Raw genomic sequence first — 22,123 nt, forward strand, 5'->3', positions numbered from 1 at the left:
ATTAAAGGTCATGTCCGTGTTCAAGTGGTTCACCTTGATCGATGTTGCCCTATCAAGGGGTTACATCCCCATTAATGCGGCCAGGAGGGTTAGGTGAGCATATTCAATGCCGAGGTGACAGTTCGCCCAGGGCTTGCCCCTTCTTCGTACTGAGGTCTCGGACGACCGAGGCTAGGGTCATCCTCGGACCCATCATGCGCCCTCGGCGTGGGCCATTTGGGCCTGGGTTGAAGTGGGCCGAGGCTACCCGATTTTCTGGCCCCACAATAGCCCCTCAAAATCTTGCTGCACGCATCCTCGGGCGGGGAAAAAAAAAAAAAAAAAAAAAAAAAAAAAAAAAACCTGAATGTTCTTCCTCCTTATAAAAAGTTGGATTCCAGTTGCCACCTTTTTAGTAGCCTTTTATAAATTCTCAGTCCATTAATATTCTGTCTTCTATGAAAATTTTAGGTGCTCAATAATATGTTAATTGTTTCCTTCTAGCTTGGCTCTACTGTTGATTCTTTAATACTTTCCATTTGATTGACAATAGGGAACACGACGTATAGAAGGCATTGTCCTAGACTTCGAGAAAAGATTAGGAAAACCTCTCAAGGATCCAAGTGGTGATACAATTTCTTGGTATAACCTTCAAAGAAACCTCAATTTCACCTCAGCAGTCACATACTTAAAGGAAAGGTATAAACGTTATATTGAAGATCGAGCAGAGAAAGAGATGGAGGTTGTAATTTTCACCAATTCCCTTAAAACCATGGATAATCTTAGACTGCTCCAAATAAATTATGTGAATTTGGAAGGGAAGTTCAAATATCTTCCTGTTGAACTGAAGTGGCTACAATGGAAGGGTTGCCCCATGAAAAGTCTTCCTTCTGATTTTTGTCCTCGCAAAGTTGCAGTACTTGATTTCTCAGAAAGCAAAATTGAACAATTGTGGAGTTCACGCAATAACAAGGTATGCTTTATTAAAAATTCCATTGTGATTATCATTATTGTTTTAGCTGAATTATTATTATCGCTAGTAAGTTACCCATGCGATACACAGATAATATTGTAATGTTTTATGTAAAACGGTTTTGGAGAATGTTGTATTTGTATTATAGCATGATTGTTATAGAACTTTATTAGTAATGGGTTCATCATAAAAAGCAACAATTATGAATTGCACACACGTATCCGTTATAATTATTCACTTGAAGTAATGTGAAAAAAAAAAAAAATTTGGAGGAATATTATAGAATAAAAGTTGATATGAATAAATTCTCAAAAAAAAAAAAAAGAAGAAGTTGATATGAATGTGTCTTTCTCATTCTCAATAATTCTAAAACAAAATACATATCCCAAACACCCACTGTCAATCACATCATTTACAAAACCTACAAATCCACAATGTCCAACCTTAACATCAAAATTGTGATTGTTGTTGTCACTCAATATAAAATGCAAGACCCCCTTCCTTGGTTGTAGCCAACTCATGCAAGTTAAGATTAGATGAAATAGAAATATTAGAGCTAGGTAGTTGTCGTCAAAAGATTAAAGGTAAATGACATCGTTTTTTTTCTGTGTATTTGACATGGGATGGCATGAAGAGCTATTGGGTGGGATATATATAAAGGGGTAGAAGTGCAAGAGGTGAAAATGATGAATCAAAATGCAAAGAGTTTTGTGTGCATGTGTGAGGGATGAAAAGTCTTGAAACATTGAACCAAAGGATACAAATAATATTTATTTTTTAATTCGAAATTTTTTGAAATATTGAACCAAATGAAAGAAAAAGTCAATTTAGTTTGTTTTTATCTCTGATGTGGCAGTTGAGAATATTTCAATTATCTTTGCATATAATGCGCCACTTGTCAAAACCCCATGTTTTCTCACATGAGATCTCTGTTTATATATACTAGTTGCTAACCCGTGCGATGCACGGGATAGTTTAACAAAATTAAATTGTGGCGCATCAATAGAGCAAAATGGTAGAAGAATTAAGAATATTTGTTGAAAGCTTCCTCTAATATACAAATGCTAATAAGCAAATATATTAGAAAAGAGTACATGGTACTCGTATTCTGTATGAGGACAATAAAAATATAAAAGTTGAAGGGAAAAATATCAAGAGAATACAATTTAACTGAAGAGCGATAGAAGTAACTCATATTAAACAATAATTATCAAACAATTCTTGTATGTAAATATCTTACATATTATAACAATGACAGCAGTTTAAATCAACCACATATAAGTGGAAAGTCTTGTGCCACTAAATTTGAAGCTCATAAACATGAACAATCTCCATATCATCAGGTTTTATATGGATTGGGGCATTCAATGTTTTGGCAATATCAATGCAACATTGTGAAGAACTCCCCGCACTTGAATTGTGCTCCATAAGCCTATTAAAAATTACCTCTCGATGTTGCTGGTTGTATTGCATCGGTTTGGGGATTTCAAATTTCAACCTTCAACAAAATAAGAAAAAATAACATCTATCTGAATATAAAATTGAGTCAAAACAAATATAATATAAGCCATGAAGTTAGAACAAAAAAAAAAAAAAAAACCAATGCACTTTCGTGGCCTTCAAGTGTGAAATCATAGTTTCAGCTATAATACTTAAGCTTGTAACTTGTATATACATGCAGAATCAATACTTTTTTTTTTTGGTAGTTGCAGAATCATTACTTATCTTTTGCATAATTGGATGCCAAAATGCAAGCATCACAATGTGATTTGATTTAGGTCTTTTATTATTATGTTTGATAAAACATGTATTTTAGTGCTCAATGTTTGTTTTGTAATTAGAAACTCTTCTCAAAACAGTTTTTGAATTCAAGTATATCTTATGTTTTCTAGAAGGTAAATGGCACACATAAATAACATTAAATCTCATGCTCAAACATTATGTCCCTGCTTAATTGTAGTTACCTGAAAAACTGTATAATGGCCAATTTTGGGTATCACATCTTCTACTTAAAAAAAAAAAAAAAAAAAAAAAAAAAAAAAAACCCAAATAAGAAATTTGGGCAACAGCAAACCAATGACTCCAAGACATTTATTCAAGAAAAGATTGATATGAACATTGTAACGGAGGGAGAAATAGAATAATGTATTAAACACACTCACACATAGACACATCTGAGCAACCCAGATTTAAGATTTTAGCATTTGGTTCATTTTCAAATATTCTAAAAAGATTAAACATACTAAAAACAAAACTAACCAAATAGGATCATGTTCTTAACTCTTCCAATTAGCAAGTAACAGTTTGTCGATGCCACCCTCCTCTTGAAATCAAGATAGGTAAATAAGCATATCCATAAATAGAAGAATTTACGAAAAAAGCACGGTAGGCTAATATGAAAGCAATTGTAACTAATCAAAGAATTCACCAAATTCTTATGTTTTCTAGAAGGTAAATGGAACACATAAATAACATTAAATCTCATGCTCAAACATTATGTCCCTGCTTAATCGTAGTTACCTGCAAAACTGTATAATGGCCAATTTTGGGTATCACATCTTCTACTTAAAAAACAACAAAACCCCAAATAAGAAATTTGGGCAACAGCAAACCAATGACTCCAAGACATTTATTCAAGAAAAGATTGATATGAACATTTAATGGAAGGGGGAAATAGAATAATGTATTAAACACACACACACACACACACACACACACACATCTGAGCAACCCAGATTTAAGATTTTAGCATTTGGTTCATTTTCAAATATTCTAAAAAAATTAAACATACTAAAAACAAAACTGACCAAATAGGATCATGTTCTTAGCTCTTCCAATTAGCAAGTAACAGTTTGTCGATGCCATCCTCCTTTAAAATCAAGATAGGTAAATAAGCATATCCATAAATAGAAGAATTTGCGAAAAAAGCATGGTAGGCTAATATGAAAGCAATTGTAACTAATCAAAGAATTCACCAAATTTAGACCCTAAGCCTCACAGTTGGTAACATAAAAAATCATGACAGCAATAAAATGTAGGTCCATAGCAAAATTTTGTGTTGTACTGTCCTGAAACGGTTGTTTGTGAAATCTTTTTAAAGTCATATAAAAGCTATTTTTAATGTGTTATAGAGTCGATTATGTGTGGTTCCTTTGTTGCTATGTTGCTACACTATTCACAAGTTGCTACTCTACACCTAGTCTAGTGCTAGTGTATTAGTGATTTGGCCATTCGGACAACTACCTGGCTAATATACTTATTGTGGGTCAAATGCTAACACCAAAAAAAAAAAAAAAAAAAAAAAAAAAAAAACAAAAGCATCAAAAATACCAAATGTAGTCAGCCATCAACATTTTTTTTCTCAACAAAGAATAGCAATCAAATAACACCACCCAAGCAAGCAACAGAAACCATAAAACCCAAAAAAAAAAAAAAAAATCTATACGAAACAATTCTGAAGTTTAAACACTATATTCTAACTTTGTATAGTTTATACGTACCTTTGGGTGCTTTAATCGGTCCAAAATTCTTTCATAAAGCTCTCTGGTCCTTTCAAACTCATCCTCTAATATTTCAAAATCAACGTATGCTTGTTATTAAACAAATAAGAAAAGAAAAAAAAATCAATGGTTAGAATTCTTTTACAATACAAAAGAACCAAGGGCAAGTATATAAAACAATACTAAAGAGAATTGTTTTATGAATTAATAGCTTTCTCTTTTTATTTTCCTAAACTCTCTGTTTTTACAGATTGAATAAACTCAAATACTTATAATAAAAAAAATCTTTATTTACACATACCCGTATTTTGCACTATACATATGGTACAAAAAGGGGAAAACAACATCAAACAGAAGGGGTAGTAAAAGGGGAAAAAAATCAAACAAAAGAATAGAACACAAAATAAACTGGATTTAGAGATACCTAAACTGAATCATAAAGCTTCTATCAATATTTATATACCGTGAGGTGAGGAAGTCAGGAAGGAAGGAAGGCGGAGAGGCTGCAGTTAGAAGGGGTGAAACCGTAGAATAGAAACATGGGGAAGGGGAAGGAATCTGAAACCGTGCAACAAAAATAAATCTGAAACTGTGCAATAAAAGGAAAACAGAGAGATTGAAACCGTGAACTTTGGGGAAGGGAAGGATCCTGAAACGTGCAACAAAAGGAAAACTGAAATTTTGAGTAAACCGTGTTTCTCAAAGGGTTCTCCAAAGGGTTTAGGTTAAAAAGGGCTTTGTGCTTGGGCTTTATGGTGGAATTAAATTTATAAGTGGGCTTTATGTTGAAAAAAGGGCTGGGAAATATTTTATATTTGTGAGTAATTTAAAATTGATAAAAACTATTTAAAAATTATAAGAAAAATACAAAAAATAGAATAAAGATGATATATATATATATATATAGATATATATTGATGATTGATTGATTACTGCAAGAATAGGAAGCCTGACCTACAGCAATAACTTTAAAGTTTAGGCCGGCTTTCCTTGGTTATCTCCTGCTTTTCTTTCTATTTTAAGTCACTGAAAGCTGCCTAAGTAATTATGGTTTGTTCAGCTTTACATTTTGATGGAAAATTCTAATGACAGTTCCTATTTTCCAGGTGCTTGAGAACTTGATGGTTTTGAATCTCCATGGTTGCTTTAATCTAGCCTCTGTTCCAGATTTATCTGGACATCGAGCCTTAGAAAAGCTTGTTCTTGAGCGTTGTGAGAAGCTGACTAAGATTCATGAATCAGTTGGGAGCTTGAGTTCATTACTTCATTTAAACCTGAGAAATTGTTCAAACCTTATTGAACTTCCGAGTGATGTCTCTGGCCTGAAACAACTTGAGAGCCTTATCCTCTCACGCTGCTCAAAAATGAATAAGTTGCCAGAGAGCATAGGCTACATGAAATCTTTAAAAGAACTTCTCCTTGATGAAACTGCTATAGCGACTCTTCCTGAATACATCTTCCGCCTTACTAACCTTGAAAAGCTTAGTTTAAATGGTTGCAAACTTCTTAAACGGCTGCCCCAGTTCATAGGAAAGTTGTGTTCTTTGAAAGAACTCTCTCTTAATCATTCTACATTAGAAGAAATACCAGATTTCATTGGATCTTTGGAAGACCTTGAGAAACTAAGTTTAATGTGTTGTAAATCACTGAACAGAATTCCTGACTCCATTGGAAATCTCAAATCATTGTCCAGTTTTTTCATCAATGGTACTGCAATCAAACAACTACCCTGGTCTATTGGGTTGCTATCAAATTTGAAGCACTTATTAGTTGGAGAGAATCATTTTCTTAGCAAACTGCCTGATTCAATAGAAGGACTAGATTCTATTGTTGAGCTTAAGATGGATGGGACATCAATAATAGATCTGCCAGATAAGATAGGTGACTTGAAAGTAATTCAAAAGCTTGACATGAAGAAATGTGAATCTCTTAGATCATTACCAGAATCAATTGGGCGCATGTGGACACTTACCACTTTGATCATATCAAAAGCTAATATCAGTGCAATGCCAGAATCTATAGGAATGTTGGAAAATCTTATTGAGTTAAGATTGGATGAATGTAAACAGCTGCGTAAACTTCCGACTTCAATAGGAAACTTAAAGTCCTTGCAACAGTTGTTGATGAACGAAACTGCTGTGACAGATTTACCTGAAAGCTTTGGGATGCTCTCAAGCTTAATAGTATTAAAAATGGCAAAGAAACCTCATGTTGAACTGCTTGATAAAAGTACACCTGAAGTTCCTGTTATTTGCAGTACAATAGAGAAACGTACGGTTTTTGAACTCCCAACATCTTTCTCAAATTTGTCCTTGCTGAGTGTATTTGATGCCTGTGCTTTGGAAATATCTGGTAAAATTCCTGATGATTTTGAGAAGTTGTCGTCATTGGAGATTTTGAGGCTAGGCCACAATCATTTTTGCAAACTTCCCTCCAGTCTGAGGGGCCTGTCCATCCTCAAACAACTTATCTTGCCTGATTGTAAGGAGCTCAAATCTCTCCCTCCACTTCCCTCAAGTTTGGTAGAGGTGAATGTTGCAAATTGTATCGCATTGGAAAGTGTATCTGATCTTTCAAACTTGGAAAGTTTACGTGACCTGAACCTTACTAATTGTGAGAAAGTGGTGGATATTCCTGGCCTTGAAAAGTTGAAGTCTTTGAGAAGGTTATACATGAGTAATTGCAATGCGTGCTCCACAAGCGTAAAGAGAAGACTGTCTAAGGTTCTCTCTCTCTCTCTCTCTCTCTCTCAATAATGTATTCAACCTTTAAAAAACTAAAAAGAAAAAGGTTTGAACTCTTGATTCCTTTTGGCAGATTTCTTTGAGGCATATACGCAATCTCAGTATGCCTGGAAGCAAGATTCCAAGATGGTTTTCTCAAGAGGCAGTTAGATTTACAAACCTTAAAAACCGTGAGATCAAAGGTGTTATTATAGGTGTTGTTGTCTCACTCAATCAGGAAATCTCAGACGACCTAAGATATCGTCTCCCGGCAATAGTGGACATCCAGGCAGAGATCCGCAAACTGGATTACTGGATATACAAGACAACATTGCACTTAAATGGAATACCAAAGACAAATGAAGATCAAATTCACCTGTGTCGATATCCATACAATCATCCATTTATTTGGTCATTGAAAGATGGTTATAAGATACATGTGACAATGAGGAACCCTCCAAATATGAAGGGGGTTGAGCTAAAGAATTGGGGGATTCATTTGGTTTTTGAGGGTGATGATGATTATGAGGGAAATGAAGATTCATTGAATGAAAGCCAACAATCCATATCGGAAAGACTAGCAACCTTTTTCAGCACTTTTGAAGAAGAAGATGATTGTGTCTCTAAATCTGTTGGTGAAGTTGAGGAAAAAGTGGAAAAGACTACATTTTTGTGTACACCCTGTTTTTTTGTCAAGAACCTGATGTTGAAAAGTGGAAAAGATTGAAGGAAGGGAACGGCAAGGAGCAACTTCATTTGACAAATTTACTAATGTTTCTGCTTTCATTGTTCTTTCTTTTGTCTTTCTGTTGAGTTGGTCACATATATGGTGTTAACAGAGACGGTCTCTAGAGTACCTGTTTATCTTAATTCAAAATCAACTATGCAAATGACAACCTTAGCAGCTCCGAAGTTTAGGGAATTTTGAATTTTATGCTTTGAAATTTCATATTTTAGATTTTACCCTAAAGTTATATTTCATTTGCATTGACAACTAGTCCGTCCACATCTTTCATTAAGTACCACATAAACTTGACATATGTTTACAATTCAATTCATTTAATAAGATGATGCCACATCATTTTCATTATGCCACGCCATTTTATAATGATGATATGACATCATTTTATTGGATTAACTAAATACACATGGTAAACTTATGTGGCACTTAACAGAAAATATGGACAGAAAAGTTGCTAATGCAAACGTAATATAATTTAAGAGGGCAAAATCTATATTCTGAAATTCCATGGTGTAAAATCTAAAGATCCCCCAAACTTTAAAGGTGCAGTTTACAATTTAGCCTATCATTTATTTTCACAAGATTACCTTCAATTTATAGGCATTACATTTATATTCATAAAGCAAAGAAAAATCTATTACAAATTCTAAACTTATATAATATTTAAAAAATAACATGTAATATGTGAATAGATTTGGAGATGTACAATTTTTTTCTTTTTATATTCTTCAAGATTATGGCAATATTAAAAAAAAAAAAAAAATCTCTTTTAATAACATCTTCTTCAAAAATGTAAAACAATATTATAACTATGAAATTCAAATCTTTTAATTAAATTAACCATTTCACCCATATATCATTATATATTGCTTTGAATGAAAAATTCATTGTATGTTATATTACATAACACTTATAAAAAATAGAAAATACTTTAAAAAAAATACATATACACACTATTTAACCTACAAGATTTATATTATACTCTATTATATAAAATAATTATCACATTTTCCTATGCATCGCATGAGTGGGTTAAGTCATGTTGGTGCCTCTCAAAATAACGATTTGACTAATAATACCCTCCTCCTATATTGACATTTTTACATGGAGTTGCCATTTATTTTTATTTAATGGAAAAAATAAGAAAATATATTAAAAATGCATCACTTTTATTGATATACTAGTCGTAGGCTCACACGATGCATAGGAAAATGTGTATTCTCTCAAGTCACGCTTTTCAATTTTTTTTGGGCTGTGTGTAGTAAATATTACTCATATAATATAATAAAATTTGAAACGCATGATAATGATTTATTACCATATGTTAAGTTATGAATTTCCATTTTTGTTTTGTTGTTTTTTTCGGTGCCAAATTTGTTGTAACCTCATGCATTTATTTCCTAGTATTTTATGGGATTTAATGTACTTGAGTTTGGTCTAGAATTGGTGAAGATTTGCATATTCAGTAGAACTTTGGAAAAACTTGTGAGTGGCGTCGGACTGCAACACCTAAGATTTGTTGTGGGATCTCGGAAGTTAGTGAAGACAATGTTCTGAAAAGTCCGTTGGTAGTTGGAGTTTGAAAGGCTCAATTACATTGGGTAGTTTAGGCTTGGAGAGTTTATCTTTATTCTTGTACTCCAACTCATTCACTAGTAAATTATTTTCGGCTTGTAGGGTTGTAGAAAGGTTTTTTCGCCAAGACATCGAGTGTTATCTTTGGTTTGTACATTTAGTCCTTGTTGTCCTTTACTTAATTACTTTGTTCAATTATGTTTATCCATACAATTGTAGAGTGCTCCAGTTAATTAATTGGCTAATTATATAAATTTCACTTTAATTAATTGTTTAGCCTAAAATTAATTAAGCTGTAACTAAAATTTGGGGGTTGAAATTAACATAAAATAAAATGTGTTGTAATGAAACAACTAAACTTATTCATAAGTTTAGTTGTGAGTTGTAATATTAGAATTAAACTTAAAATCTATTTTAGGAAATATTTTACTCATACATTTATATTTTTTAAAATATAATATTTTTTAAATTTGAGAGAAATGAGTTTATACTCATACATTTATATTTTTTAAAATATAATATTTTTTAAATTTGAGAGAAATGAGTTTTTTTTTTTTTTTATTCTTTTATTTTCATAATTGTATTATGCATATTGAAAGTTCTTTTATTTGAAAATAGATTAATTTTATAAATTATTACAATAACTATCACAATCCTTTTAGAGCATTCACATTCGGGTTTGCATAAAAATTGTTATTTTACTATTTAAAAAGTTATTTTATTTATTATACTATCTTACTTTACAATACACTTAACATCTTAGTTTTTAACATCCAGCACATTAAAATAATATAATTATACAATAAAATAATATAAAGAAAGAGAAGAGAACAGAAAAGTCATTAATCCTCAGAAAAAGAAATAAAAAAGTCATTTAATGAAGAGAGAGAGAGAGAGAGAATAAAATAATACTGGAGTATATATTATTTTTACAAACTCTGCTATAGTAGTTCTTGGATTTTTTAGAAAAATAACTATAAAACCCAAACAATATTATTAGTTAGACAACGTTTCAAACATATTGCATTTCTAACAATTCGACTTCAGAGGAGTCGATTTTACTGTTCATATTGCCTATTTTTTTGCCACATAGATAAAGAAATCGAGTCCTTTATACTCATTTTTTATGGACAAAATTGGGAAATGCCCCATTTTGGTAAAAATAGCAGCATAATGCCCTTTTCTCCAAACTATATAGGAAAGTGCCCCTCTTTTGTAACTCGATTTTCTCAAAATCGAGTTATAAAAAAAAAAAATTTGGAGCCCTATAGCGGCGTTTTTAAGGACCTATAGTGACATTTTCAGGATCTATAGTGACGTTTTGTAACTCGATTTCCATAAAATCGAGTTATAGGCAATTTTTTTAATTTTTTTTACCTATAACTCGATTTCTTATAAATCGAGTTAAAAAACGCCACTATAGGTCTTAAAAACGTCACTATAGGCTCCTAAAAAACGCCGCTATAGGGTCTAACTCGATTTTGAGAAAATCGAGTTACAAAAGAGGGGCATTTCCCTATATAGTTTGGAGAAAAGAGCATTATGCTGCTATTTTTACCCAAACGGGGCATTTCCCAATTTTGTCCCATTTTTTATACATAAAAATCGACTTCAGTGGAGTCATTTTCAACACAAAGAAAACGACTCCACTGGAGTCGTTTTTTTTGTATTGAAGACGACTCCAGTGAAGTCGATTTGCCCAAAAACCAGCTCGCCACTAGAGAACCCAGCAAACACCAACATCGGAGAACCCAGCAAACACCACGAACTGGAGAACCCAGCAAACACGAACACGAACCCAGGCGCCGATCCACCAAACCCAGGCGCCGACGAGCAGCGCCGACGAGCAACGTCGACGAGCAACACCGACGAACCAGCAAACACCACGAACTGGAGAACCCAGCAAACACGAACCCAGGCGCCGATTCACCAAACCCAGGCGCCAACGAGCAACGCCGACGAGCAACGCCGACGAACCCAGGCATTCTCATTTCTTTTTTCTTTAGATCTGTAGCCCACTCTTAATCTCTTCCCCTCCAAAAGAAATAATCTCTCATTTTCCCCAAATACAAATCTAAGCTCGGCAATCATGGAAATCAAGCTCAAGTTCGTGATTTCTTCGTCCGTGTCTCTTCGTCTCTCAATCGCGGAAATCATGTAGCATTCAAGCTCAAGTTCGTGATTTCTTCGTCTGTCTCTTCGTTTCTCAATCGCTTCTTCGTCCGTTCTCTTCGTTTCTCAGTCGCTTGATTTAGTAGAACCTAGGAAGAATTTTTATGCAAAGAAATCGACTCCACTAGAGTCGTCTTCAATATAAAGAAAACGACTCCAGTGGAGTCGTTTTCTTTGTGTTGAAAACGACTCCACTGAAGTCGATTTTTATGAATGAAAAATGAGTATAGAGGACTCGATTTCTTTATCTACGTGGCAAAAAAATAAGCAATATGAACAGTAAAATCGACTCCTCTAAAGTCGAATTGTTAAAAATGTAATATGTTTGAAACGTTGTCTAACTAATAATATTGTTTGGGTTTTGTAGTTATTTTCTAAAAAATCCCGTAGTTCTTCAATAACTATTCCTATAAAAAAAAAACAGCAATAACTATTACATTAGACAGCCTACTAAACATACCCTTTATTCATCATCTAATCAAGACACTGACAGGTGGGAATGCCATTTTTTTCTAAACCCTAACGCCATATCTGTAACCAACTCAATAGACAGGCGAAAGAAAGAACAATGAAAGCAGAAACATAGTAAATTCTGCCATATGAAGATGCTCTTTGTTGTTCTCTTCCTTCAATCTTTCCCAGTTTTCCTTCGACTTCGCCAACAGATTTAGAGACACAATCATCTTCTTCTTCAAAAGTGCTGAAAAAGGTTGCTAGTCTTTCCGATATGGATTGTTGGCTTTCATTCAATGAATCTTCATTTCCCTCATAATCATCATCACCCTCAAAAACCAAATGAATCCCCCAATTCTTTAGCTCAACCCCCTTCATATGTGGTGGGTTCCTTGTTGTCACATGTATCTTATAACCATCTTTCAATGACCAAATAAATGGATGATTGTATGGATATCAACACAGGTGAATTTGATCTTCATTTGTCTTTGGTATTCCATTTAAGTGCAATGTTGTCTTGTATATCCAGTAATCCAGTTTGCGGATCTCTGCCTGGATGTCCACTATTGCTGGGAGACGATATCTTAGGTCGTCTGAGATTTCCTGATTGAGTGAGACAACAACACCTATAATAACACCTTTGATCTCACGGTTTTTAAGGTTTGTAAATCTAACTGCCTCTTGAGAAAACCATCTTGGAATCTTGCTTCCAGGCATACTGAGATTGCGTATATTCCTCAAAGAAATCTGCCAAAAGGAATCAAGAGTTCAAACCTTTTTCTTTTTGATTTTTTCAAAGTTTAATACAATAGTGAGAGAGAGAGAGAGAGAGAGAGAGAGAACCTTAGACAGCCTTCTCGTTACTCTTGAGGAGCACGCACTGCAATTACTCATGTACAACCATCTCAAAGACTTCAATTTTCAAGGCCAGGAATATCCACCACTTTCTCACAATTAGTAAGGTTCAGGTCACGTAAACTTTCCAAGTTTGAAAGATCAGACACACTTTCCAATGCGATACAATTTGCAACATTCACCTCTACCAAACTTGAGGGAAGTGGAGGGAGAGATTTGAGCTCCTTACAATCAGACAAGATAAGTTGTTTGAGGATGGACAGGCCCCTCAGACTGGAGGGAAGGTTGCGAAAATGATTGTGGCCTAGCTTCAAAATCTCCAATGACGACAACTTCTCAAAATCATCGAGAATTTTACCAGATATTTCCAAAGCACGAGCGTCAAATTCACCCAGCAAGGACAGATTTGAGAAAGATTTTGGGAGTTCAAAAGGCTTATTAGATTTCTCTTTGTAATGCAACTAACAGAAACTTTGGTGCACTGTTATCAAGAAGTTCAACATGAGGTTTCTTTGCCATTCTTAATACCATTAAGCTTGAGAGCATCCCAAAGCTTTCAGGTAAATGTGTCACAGCAGTTTCGTTCATCAACAACTGTTGCAAGGACTTTAAGTTTCCTATTGAAGTCGGAAGTTTATGCAGCTGTTTACACTCATCCAATCTTAACACAATAAGATTTTCCAACATCCCAATAGATTCTGGCATCTCACTAATATTAGCTTCAGATATGATCAAAGTAGTAAGTGTCAACATGCTTCCAATTGATTTTGGCAATGTTCCAAGAGATTCACATTTTTTCATCTCAAGCTTTTGAATTACTTTCAAAGAACATATCTGATCTGGCAGATCTGTCATTGCTGTCCCATCCATCTTAAGCTCAACAATAGAATCTAATCCTCCAATTGAATCAGGAAGTTTGCTAAGAAAATGATTATCTCCAACTAATAAGTGCTTTAAATTTGATAGCGACCCAATAGACCGAGGTAGTTCTTTGATTCCAGTACCATTGATGAAAAAACTGGACACTGATTTGAGATTGCCAATGGAGTCTGGAATTCTGTTCAATGATTTACAACACATTAAACTTAGTTTCTCAAGGTTTTCCAAAGATCCAATGGAATCAGGTACTTCCTCTAATGCAGAATGGTTAAGGGAGAGTTCTTTCAGAGAACATAACTTTCCTATAAACTGGGGCAGCCTTTTAAAAAGTTTGCAACCATTTAAACTAAGCTTTTCAAGATTAGTAAGGTGGAAGATTGATTCAGGAAGGATCGCTATAGCAGTTCCATCAAGTAGAAGTTCTTTTAAAGATTTCATGCGGCCTATGCTCTCTGGCAACTCTTTCATTGTTGAGCAACCTGAGAGGATAAGGCTTTCAAGTTTTTTCAGGCCAGAGATATCACTTGGAAGTTCAATAAGGTTTGAACAATCTCTCACATTCAAGTGAAGTAATGAACTCAAGCTCCCAACTGATTCATGAATCTTAGTCAGCTTATCACAATGCTCAAGAACCAGCTTTTCTAAGGCTTGATGTCCAGATAAATCTGGAACAGCAGCTAGATTAAAGCAACCATGGAGATTCAAAACCATCAAGTTCTCAAGCACCTGGAAAACAACAGTTTTTCTTCTTTTAAATAGGAACTGTCATTCGGATTTTCCATCAAATGTATAAGCTGAACAAACCATAATTACCAAAGCAGCTTTGGGTGATTTAAAATAGAAAGGAGTAGAAGGTAACAAAAAAAGCCAGCCTAAAAATGAAAGTTATAGCTGTAGGTCATGCATCCTATTCTTGCAGTAATGATAATGATAATTTAGTTCAAACATTAATGATAATCACAATGGAATTTTTAATAAAAGCATACCTTGTTATTGTGCGAACCCCACAATTGTTCAATTTTGCTTTCTGATAAATCAAGTACAGCAACTTTGCGAGAACAAAAATCAGAAGGAAGACTTTTCATGGGGCAACCTTTCCATTGTAGCCACTTCAGTTCAACAGGAAGACATCTGAAATTCCCTTCCAAATTCACATTATTTATTTGGNTTTTTTTTTTTTTTTTTGCATCACCACCAATCCTCCGTAGAACGATTACTTAGAATGATCGCCCGTTGCGCCGGCCAGCGCACTAATCCTCCCCACAGACGGCGCCAATTGTGGGGTCAGTTTTTGTTGTCCAAGCCCAAGGGATATGGGTTAAAGGCCCAGCGAACCCAGAACAATGAATTTGTAGAGAGTGGATCGAAGGTTTAGGCGCTGACCGGCGTTCAGGAAGCATGAACTCCTTTCTTTTATTGAAAAATACTTAGAACAATTTACAACTGGGGGATACTCCTCGGCCCATGGTCGAGGAGGTTTTTTCTTCCCTCGTTCCAAAAACTCCTCTCCAAGACCTCCCCTTTACACTTTGCTTCCCTTCTTTATATATCTCTCACTCTCCTTCTTTCCTTCTTCCTTCTGTCGATCATCTATTGGCCTCCTCCCTGACCGTCTGTCCCATCAAAAGTCATGTCCGTGCTCAAGTGGTTCACCCTGATCGATGTTGCCCTGTCAAGGGGTTACATTCCTATTAATGCGGCCAGGAGGGTTAGGTGAGCGTATTCAATGCCGAGGTGACAGTTCGCCCAGGGCTTGCCCCTTCTTCGTACTGAGGTCTCGGACGACCGAGGCTAGGGTCATCCTTGGACCCATCATGCGCCCTCGGCGTGGGCCATTTGGGCCTGGGTTGAAGTGGGTCGAGGCTACCCGATTTTCTGGCCCCACAGCTAGTATAGAGTGTTTTAAGAAAATAACATATTTTCATGAGAAATGTATGTACTGCATTGGTGTTGCTGACAAATTACCTTTTAAAAATTTCTAAATTTCTCCATGTACATAAACTTTAAGAAACATAGTTTCATGTATGATTCTTTTGTCATCAAAGACATAGCATAAACTTCTTAAACGTTTAATAATTTGATTGAAAATCAAATGCCTTATACTCAGTAAGTATTGTAAAGCTTTTAAATAAGCCTTCATTTACTTGTGTGCCAATTCCTCAAATTTATTTTGATTGATACGTAATATATATTACTATATCTTTGTCTATACAAATTTACAACAAGAATATTACTTATATATGTTGGACATAAAAAGAAACAAATTATATATGTGAAGTGAACATAAAATTGATTATTTTTTTTGTATGTTTAAAATATATGTTTACAGTTATGTATATGTTATTGTTTACAATAGGAAAAAAATTAAAGTACTTTTAAGCCATGTAATGGTTAAGATAGAGATTTATCAAAACCAACTACCAAATGACACAATATATTATTACAATAATAACGTTAATCTAGTTCTAAAACTCTTTTAAGTTTCTTAAAATTTTTTGGTAGCTTAGTTTTAATTGGGTAGTATTTAACATTTTTGGAAACTTTGGTTACATAATTTCACATTTTTGGAAATTTTTTGGTTGTTAAGTTTTAATTGGGTAGTATTTCACATTTTTAAAATAAACTCTTTTAATAATTTTATTAAACTTATTGATCATTGTTCAATTAATAAGGAGCTAGAAACAAGTTCACTAACTATAGTCATTTTTTGACCCTTGCCAAAATTAGAATTTTTTTTTTTCTCTTCACTTGATTATGCAACTTTTTCACTTACTTAATCAATGATTTAACACCCCTTCAAGACACTCAAAACAATAAAAATGGAACTATAATTACCCAGAAAGAATTGTCAAAACTCAAAAGTGGGCAAAATTATCAAAATCTTTGAATTGGATTACGTTATACTTTTAAGGTAAAAATATCAAAAGCCATGGGATAGCTCTTATCATCAACTTCAATCTCAAATAAATTCGGTTAAAATGTAAGTTGCACTCTCTTAATGTAACTGAAATTCATTTCAATTCTCTAACTTTAATTTTATTCAATTGAGTCTTTTAAGTTTTTAATTTATTCAGTTTAGGCATTCCATCCAATTTAATTAAAAAATTGACATTAAAAAAATATTTCTCACGTGAAAAAAAAAATCTTTAAAATTAATAAAAATTTTATAGATTTTTTTTTAATGAGAAATTTATTTTAAAAAAAAATGTTTTTTCATTAGTTAATTGCATTCTTAACAACAATTTTCTAATGGAATTAAATGAAAGTAATGAATTGAATAAATTTAAAACTTAGAAGACTTGATTGTATGAAAGTAAAATTAGAAAATAAAAATGAGTTATAGTCAAACTTAAAGAGTTCGATTTGCGTTTTAGGTAATAATTTTATTGATGTTGATTATGTGCATGTATTTTAGTTGACAAGAACAAGACCAGATGTGTATGTTAGGAATAGTTCCCCAGAAATGGCAAGTTGGAAACATTATTTAAACAGAACTTTGTGGTATAGTTCTGATTGACTCCAGCTCCCATAACCATTATTGTTGTACCTAATTCTTTTAGCACAGGAGCTGAGTCTTGTCAAACTGGTCTAGTTATATATCTCATGAGAGTGAAGCACTTTGGTTTGAGTTGTTGTTCTATGTGTGTTCTATGTTGCTTTAATTGAGCTACTTTGCCAAGGCATGCTGTTCTACTTTTCTGTGTATAATTAAATTCTATCATCTGAAAGAAAAAGAAAAAGAAAAAAAAAATTAAGCAGTGACTAGAGGTCCTACTGCTTCATATATATAAGAACTAAGAAGCCCACGAGCTAATTTGTAAAAGAACCACCAGAATTTTTGAATCTTTGAAGTGGGTTCAGACCTAATGCCATAACCCCAAACCATTTTAAAGTAGATTATTGTAAATTCATAAGCACATGGACATGGAATTGATTACAGGGGGAAGCGTAGGGTTGGATTTGGACTGCTTTTGGGCCTCATTTCCTCGGGCCGGCGTGCAAAGCGATAAGGCGGAAAGCCCCATTGCCTACAAATACAATTCTCAGAAACTTCAACTACAAAGACGTCGATTGAGCCTACAACTCTACGAGTATCACTTTCTTTTTTTTTGAAAATATGAAATCCCTATCATGCCTTTTTTTTTTTTTTTTTAAATGATTAAATCTCTACAATGAGGAAAACAGAATTTGAATCATGGGTATCTCCATTAGAAATGTTAAGAGATGTCAACTGAAATACAAAGCTTTTAATTCATAAAATGTCACTTATTTCAATTAAAATTAGACGTCTCAACTTAAAATTATAGTCACATTTACCTTCGTTATTTTTTTTTAACAACATAATGAGCAAAGATTGGGATATATCTATTAATAATAATTTCCAATATATCTCAATATTTACAAAATTATCTTAAATCTTTCTAATATATCCCAATTTATATTGACATTCCAAATTTGTCCAATATATTCCAATCAACTAGTTCAACCAAGAATTGGGCCCTAATTTGGTTCGATAAAAACCAAAAAATTGGTCAAAAACTAGGAATATGACTTTTTTTTTTTTTGGGTTCTTTGACCAATCTGATTTTTAAAACCATGCCTCCGATCCTCTGTCGTTTGAGGATAACTTATAATGGAGTTTCAAATACAACATCATTGTCAATAAACTAAGGCTAAACTCATAGGAAGTAGGGGACCTTAGAGCATTTCCATCAAGTGCGTCAAATGCCAAATATTTGGCATCTGACACACCGAACTCAAAAAAACCTGCCTTCATCACGTGTTTTAAATGCCATAATATTTGGCATTGATGAACAGTGCAATCTCAAATTTGAGACTGCACTGTTCCCCAATGGTAAAACTTATATTATTTTTTTATTCAGGTGGGGCCCGCTTTCTTTTCTTTTCTTTTTTTCTTTTTTTTTTCTTTTCTTTCTCCCCTCTCTCTCTCTCGTGCTCTCCGTCCCATCTCTCTTTCACTCTCTCTGCCTCTCCGTATGCTTTTCTCTCTGCATCTTGAGTTCGGGGGTATTGGGTGTGGTCGGGTTGAGTCGGCGTTCTTGAAGCAAACCCTAATGTCGGTGTGGTTGGTGTTCTTAGCTGGGGTTGAGATTGAAGAGGCTGGGCCACTAGGGTGGTGGTCATTGGAGAGGTTGGGGTGGGTTTTGGCTGCGGTTTTGTGGTGAGTTCAGTTCGGGGTGAGTTTGATTTGATTTTGGGTCTTGATTTGGTTGGCGTGGGTCTTGATTTGATTTACAATGTAAAGGAGGACGTCAAGCCGCACCGTGGAAGAAGATGACGATGGGGAGAAAGTGGTGTCTGTGTTCGTTAGATTGGCAGTTGACAGTGCCATCAGATCGGGTCTTACATGTGAGGACCAAGGAGTTAGAATTTGATGGTTTGTTTTCGTGTGTGTGGGCGCCTACTACAAAGTTGAAGAAGGGATGAACCTTTTTTTTTTTTTTTTGGTGGTTGGGGGTTGAGTTTGTGGTTGGTGGTGGTGGTACTACTAGCAATGATAAAATTAAACCACAAATAAATTAGGTTAAAATGCAAATTACACACTTTATTTTGATTAAAATTCATTTCAGTCTTCTCCCTTAAATTTCATTCAATTGAGCCTTCTATATTTCAAATTTATTCAATTCGAACATTCTGTCCAAGTTCGTTAAAAAAAATATTTCTCACATGAAAAAAAATCTATAAAATTATTAAAAATAATCTCTCTCTCTCTCTCTCTCTCTCTCTCTCTCTCTCTCTCTCTCTCTCTCTCTCTCTCTCTCTCCTATGAGTTGATACTTGTTATAAGTATTCAAGCCATTGAGCTATGGCAAGAGCAAGTGTTTTTTAATTAGTTTTTTTTTAAAAAAAAAAAATTTAATCAGGTTTTTTTCATTAGTTAAATGCATGCTTAATAGCAATTTTTTATTTTTTATTTTATAAAATTGGACGAAATGACTGAATTGAATAAATTTGTAATTTAGAAAACTCGATTTAAAGAAAATAAAGTTAGAGAACTGAAATCAGTCAAATTTAAAATGTGCAATTTACATTTTAACTATTAAATTAAGACCAACAATGACTTAAAAGTCTTAAAAGAATTTTCCCATAATTATGGATCACAAGTACTAGGGTCCCAAACTTAGTTTAATACCCATTTCCAACGGCTTCATTTTTCTGGCATTTTTTTTGGCGAGAAGAAAGTGCAAATTAAATAAAATCGAAAAAAAATTTTAGCCAAAAAATTCTTAATTGGTTATATTGAAGTCATGGTGTACGTTTTTAGATCCTTATAAACTAGATTGTTTAACCTAATTAATTAACCAAGTGAATACTTAGATTTATTATTCAGATCTAGGTTAAAACAAAACAATCATATCATGCAAAGCAGCATAAAAATAAAGAACACAATGATATGATGACCTAGAAAAACCAAACCAATAAAAAACTTGGGGAGAATTTAACCTAGCTATCCTCAAGGTAAAACAGATTCACTATGAAAGAATTGAAGTTTGTACAATAGAACTTAGACCATTAACATTCTATTGCTACCTCGAGTAGAAAACTTATTACCACGACCACATGATAGTTTCAAGTCCACGGACTACCTCTTTCCTTGATCTACAATAACCACAAGTACTCCCACTTGTGACTTTGAGACTCCACTCAAAGGTTTTGGATCTTCTTGAAAGTTCTTTATGCAACAACTGAAACAGCCATCGAGTACTTGATGCAAATCTTGATCTTGATAATACTAACTGTGTATGAAGGTAAACAGCTCTAGATCTCACAAGAGATTCAATAGACAGCACATCAAAAACTTTAGAGAGCTTTTGGGTACAAAACCCTAGATCTACAAAAGAGGCACCATCTTCTCTCTCTGAAAAGCATTTTAAAAACGTGCTTAGAAGAAGTAGATTTGAAACCCTAATCCTTAATGGGCTTAAATTGCTGTTTGGGCTTAATTCAAATAAAACAAATACGATTCTCGATTGATTGAGCTTTGCAATTTTGCATAGTAAGTTTCTGCATTTAGCTCGATTCAAACAATAACAAATAACATTGAGCAAGCCTAAACCTAGACTCATTGTTTTGATCATGGTTTGCCAACATATACAAAGTGAAGTTCTAAATTTCTAATACATTAGTTCCTAAAGTCTTAGAACCTAACACATGGTAACCAAGTTTCGGAGAAAGAATAAAAATGTGGAGAATTATTTATTCACATATTTTATGTCTAAACCACAAACCATGAAGATTCTCATCGATCATAAAGATTGTGACCTCCTTGAGGATCGACCTAAGAAAGTCAATAGACACATTCCTGACACTAAAAAGTTGACATCGTGCAGTAATCAAACCGTCTAGGAATTTAATAGACACATTATTTCTTACTCAAAAGTAGTGGGGGCTAACTCTTATCATAAAATTAAACCACAAAAAATTAGGTTAAAATGCAAATTGCACACTTTATTTTGATTAAAATTTATTTCAATCCTCTCACTTTACTTTCATTCAATTGAGTCTTCTAGATTTCAAATTTATTCAATTCAGATATTCTGTCCAATTTCCTTTAAAATATATTTCTCACATGAAAAAAAATCTATAAAATTATTAAAAATAATCTCTCTCTCTCTCTCTCTCTCTCTCTATAAAAACTATGAGTTGATACTTGTTATAAGTATTCAAGCCATTGAGCTATGGCAAGAACTAGTGTTTTTTAATTTTTTTTTTTAAATTAGGTTTTTTCATTAGTTAAATGCATACTTAATAGCAATTTTTTATTTTTTATTTCACAAAATTGGACGAAATGACTAAATTGAATAACTTTAAAATTTAGAAAACTCAATTTAAAGAAAATAAAGTTAGAGAACTGAAATCAGTCAAATTTTAAATGTGCAATTTACATTTTAACTAATAAATTAAGACCAACAATGACTTAAAAGTCTTAAAAGAATTTTCCCATAATTATGGATCCCAAGTATTGGGGTCCCAAACTTAGTTTTTTTTTTTTTTTTTGAGAAACAGGTCCCAAACTTAGTTAAATAACCATTTCCAACGGCTTCGTTTTTCTGATATATATTTTTTTCTTTGGCAAGAAGCAAGTGTAGATTAAATAAAATCGAAAAACATTTTTAGACAAAAAATTCTTAATTTTTTATACTGAAGTCATGGCAACCAGGTTTCGGAGAAAGAATAAAAATGTGGAAAATTATTTATTCACATAATTTATGTCTAAACCACAAGCCATGAAGATTCTCATCGATTATAA

The 22,123-nt window shown here is 33.5% G+C and overlaps 2 protein-coding genes and 1 long non-coding RNA gene across 4 annotated transcripts; 1 reads left to right on the forward strand and 2 right to left on the reverse strand.

Annotated features, from left to right (window-relative positions):
• The first annotated feature begins 334 nt into the window (after positions 1 to 334).
• LOC112029364 (disease resistance protein RPV1) lies at positions 335 to 8,076 on the forward strand. Its single transcript, XM_065778340.1, has 3 exons — positions 335 to 952; positions 5,559 to 7,175; positions 7,270 to 8,076. The coding sequence occupies exons 1-3, from the start codon at positions 716 to 718 to the stop codon at positions 7,900 to 7,902; spliced, it is 2,487 nt and encodes an 828-aa protein (XP_065634412.1). The 5' UTR covers positions 335 to 715; the 3' UTR covers positions 7,903 to 8,076.
• Positions 2,160 to 5,252, reverse strand: LOC136069614 (uncharacterized). 2 transcript variants are annotated; one of them, XR_010630848.1, is made up of 3 exons: positions 4,877 to 5,252; positions 4,453 to 4,541; positions 2,160 to 2,450 (listed from the first exon to the last, which is right to left on the reverse strand). It is a non-coding gene; the product is annotated as an uncharacterized LOC136069614 (long non-coding RNA). The 2 variants fall into 2 exon arrangements; XR_010630849.1 differs by having other exon boundaries at positions 4,916 to 5,246.
• A 3,861-nt stretch (positions 8,077 to 11,937) lies between the features above and the next one.
• LOC111996995 (disease resistance protein RPV1) lies at positions 11,938 to 15,012 on the reverse strand. Its single transcript, XM_065778341.1, has 3 exons — positions 14,838 to 15,012; positions 12,961 to 14,577; positions 11,938 to 12,864 (listed from the first exon to the last, which is right to left on the reverse strand). The coding sequence occupies exons 1-2, from the start codon at positions 14,934 to 14,936 to the stop codon at positions 13,411 to 13,413; spliced, it is 1,266 nt and encodes a 421-aa protein (XP_065634413.1). The 5' UTR covers positions 14,937 to 15,012; the 3' UTR covers positions 11,938 to 12,864; positions 12,961 to 13,410.
• Between the last annotated feature and the right edge of the window lie 7,111 nt (positions 15,013 to 22,123).

This window comes from Quercus suber, unplaced genomic scaffold (genome assembly GCF_002906115.3).
Source record: "Quercus suber isolate HL8 unplaced genomic scaffold, Cork oak 2.0 scaffold_180, whole genome shotgun sequence".
In the NCBI taxonomy this organism is placed as follows: Eukaryota; Viridiplantae; Streptophyta; class Magnoliopsida; order Fagales; family Fagaceae; genus Quercus; species Quercus suber.

Excerpts from the sequence above, each read along its gene's own strand:
- LOC112029364 (XM_065778340.1), top strand. The coding sequence starts at position 716 with ATGGAGGTTGTAATTTTCACCAATTCCCTTAAAACCATGGATAATCTT. Across the intron at positions 953-5,558 it reads GGAGTTCACGCAATAACAAG|GTGCTTGAGAACTTGATGGT; the intron begins GTATGCTTTATT and ends CCTATTTTCCAG. Across the intron at positions 7,176-7,269 it reads TAAAGAGAAGACTGTCTAAG|ATTTCTTTGAGGCATATACG; the intron begins GTTCTCTCTCTC and ends TCCTTTTGGCAG.
- LOC111996995 (XM_065778341.1), bottom strand. The coding sequence starts at position 14,936 with ATGAAAAGTCTTCCTTCTGATTTTTGTTCTCGCAAAGTTGCTGTACTT. Across the intron at positions 14,578-14,837 it reads GGGGTTCGCACAATAACAAG|GTGCTTGAGAACTTGATGGT; the intron begins GTATGCTTTTAT and ends GTTGTTTTCCAG.